This window comes from Helobdella robusta, assembly GCF_000326865.2.
Source record: "Helobdella robusta unplaced genomic scaffold HELROscaffold_3403, whole genome shotgun sequence".
In the NCBI taxonomy this organism is placed as follows: domain Eukaryota; kingdom Metazoa; phylum Annelida; class Clitellata; order Rhynchobdellida; family Glossiphoniidae; genus Helobdella; species Helobdella robusta.
In genome coordinates this window covers 1-1,194 of record NW_008704662.1, presented here as the reverse complement: position 1 = coordinate 1,194, position 1,194 = coordinate 1, and the positions used below count along the sequence as shown (strand labels likewise).

At 29.1% G+C, this 1,194-nt stretch overlaps 1 protein-coding gene across 1 annotated transcript; it reads left to right on the top strand.

Annotated features, from left to right (window-relative positions):
• Window positions 1-578: 578 nt before the first annotated feature.
• Window positions 579-1,025, top strand: HELRODRAFT_93049 (hypothetical protein; the record flags this gene model as incomplete). The annotated part of the gene is made up of 1 exon (XM_009023127.1): window positions 579-1,025. The coding sequence occupies one exon, from the start codon at window positions 579-581 to the stop codon at window positions 1,023-1,025; it is 447 nt and encodes a 148-aa protein (XP_009021375.1).
• Window positions 1,026-1,194: the final 169 nt, after the last annotated feature.

Here is a 1,194-nt window from a genome sequence, read left to right as displayed (position 1 = left end):
ATGTATGTATGTATGTATGTATGTATGTATGTATGTATGTATGTATGTATGTATGTATGTATGTATGTATGTATGTATGTATGTATGTATGTATGTATGTATGTATGTATGTATGTATGTATGTATGTATGTATGTATGTATGTATGTATGTATGTATGTATGTATGTATGTATGTATGTATGTATGTATGTATGTATGTATGTATGTATGTATGTATGTATGTATGTATGTATGTATGTATGTATGTATGTATGTATGCATGTATGTATGTATGTATATATATATGTAAATATATATATATATGTATATATATATATATACACATACGAAACGAAATTTTATTTGCTTCTCAAAATTAAAAGAAAGCAGGATGACCATAATAGAATTTATATAAAATTCATCTAGTATGGCCACCTAAACAGAAATGTCCCAAGTTCACACAAATTTTCAGCAAATAATAAAAATTTTCCCTAAATGATCTATGAGAGGCATGTTAGATGTTAGTTGTTAGTAAATTAACAGACTCAACTCTGTTAGCAAAACAGGTGTTAGTTGTTAGTACGATGGTTCATGGTTTATGTATAACAATGTTTGGTATCCATCCAGAAAAACACTGGATAGACATTACATACATATATACAAACAAACATACAAACAAACATACATAATTGTTGCAGATCTGAAGAGAGAGGCAAGCATATGTCACAGTCTGAAGCATCCATATATCCTGGAACTCTTTGAAACGTATAGTAACAATGGAGTTTTCTATATGGTCTTTGAATTGTTAGTTATGTTGTTGTTGTTGTTTGTTATTGTTTGTTGTTGTTGTTTGTTATTGTTTGTTGTGTTGTTGCGTTGTTTTTGTTTTCAATTTTGTTTCTATTATGGTCGTCATCACGTAGTTGCTGTTGTTACTGTTGTTGTTGATGTTAGTGTTGTTGTTGTTGTAATCGTTGATATTGTTTTTAGTAATAATGTTAATGTTGTTGCTGGCATTGTTGAAGTTTATGGCGGGACTAGTTGAGTTCGAATGATTGAGAGTATTGTTGATACAGTTAATGTTATTGTTGTTATATATATCTGCAGTTTTGTTGTTGATGTTATTATGATTGCTTACATAATTGTTGAATTCATTGAAATTGTTGCTGCTGTTGCTGTTGTTGTTAACGTTGTTGTTGTTGTTGTAACTCATA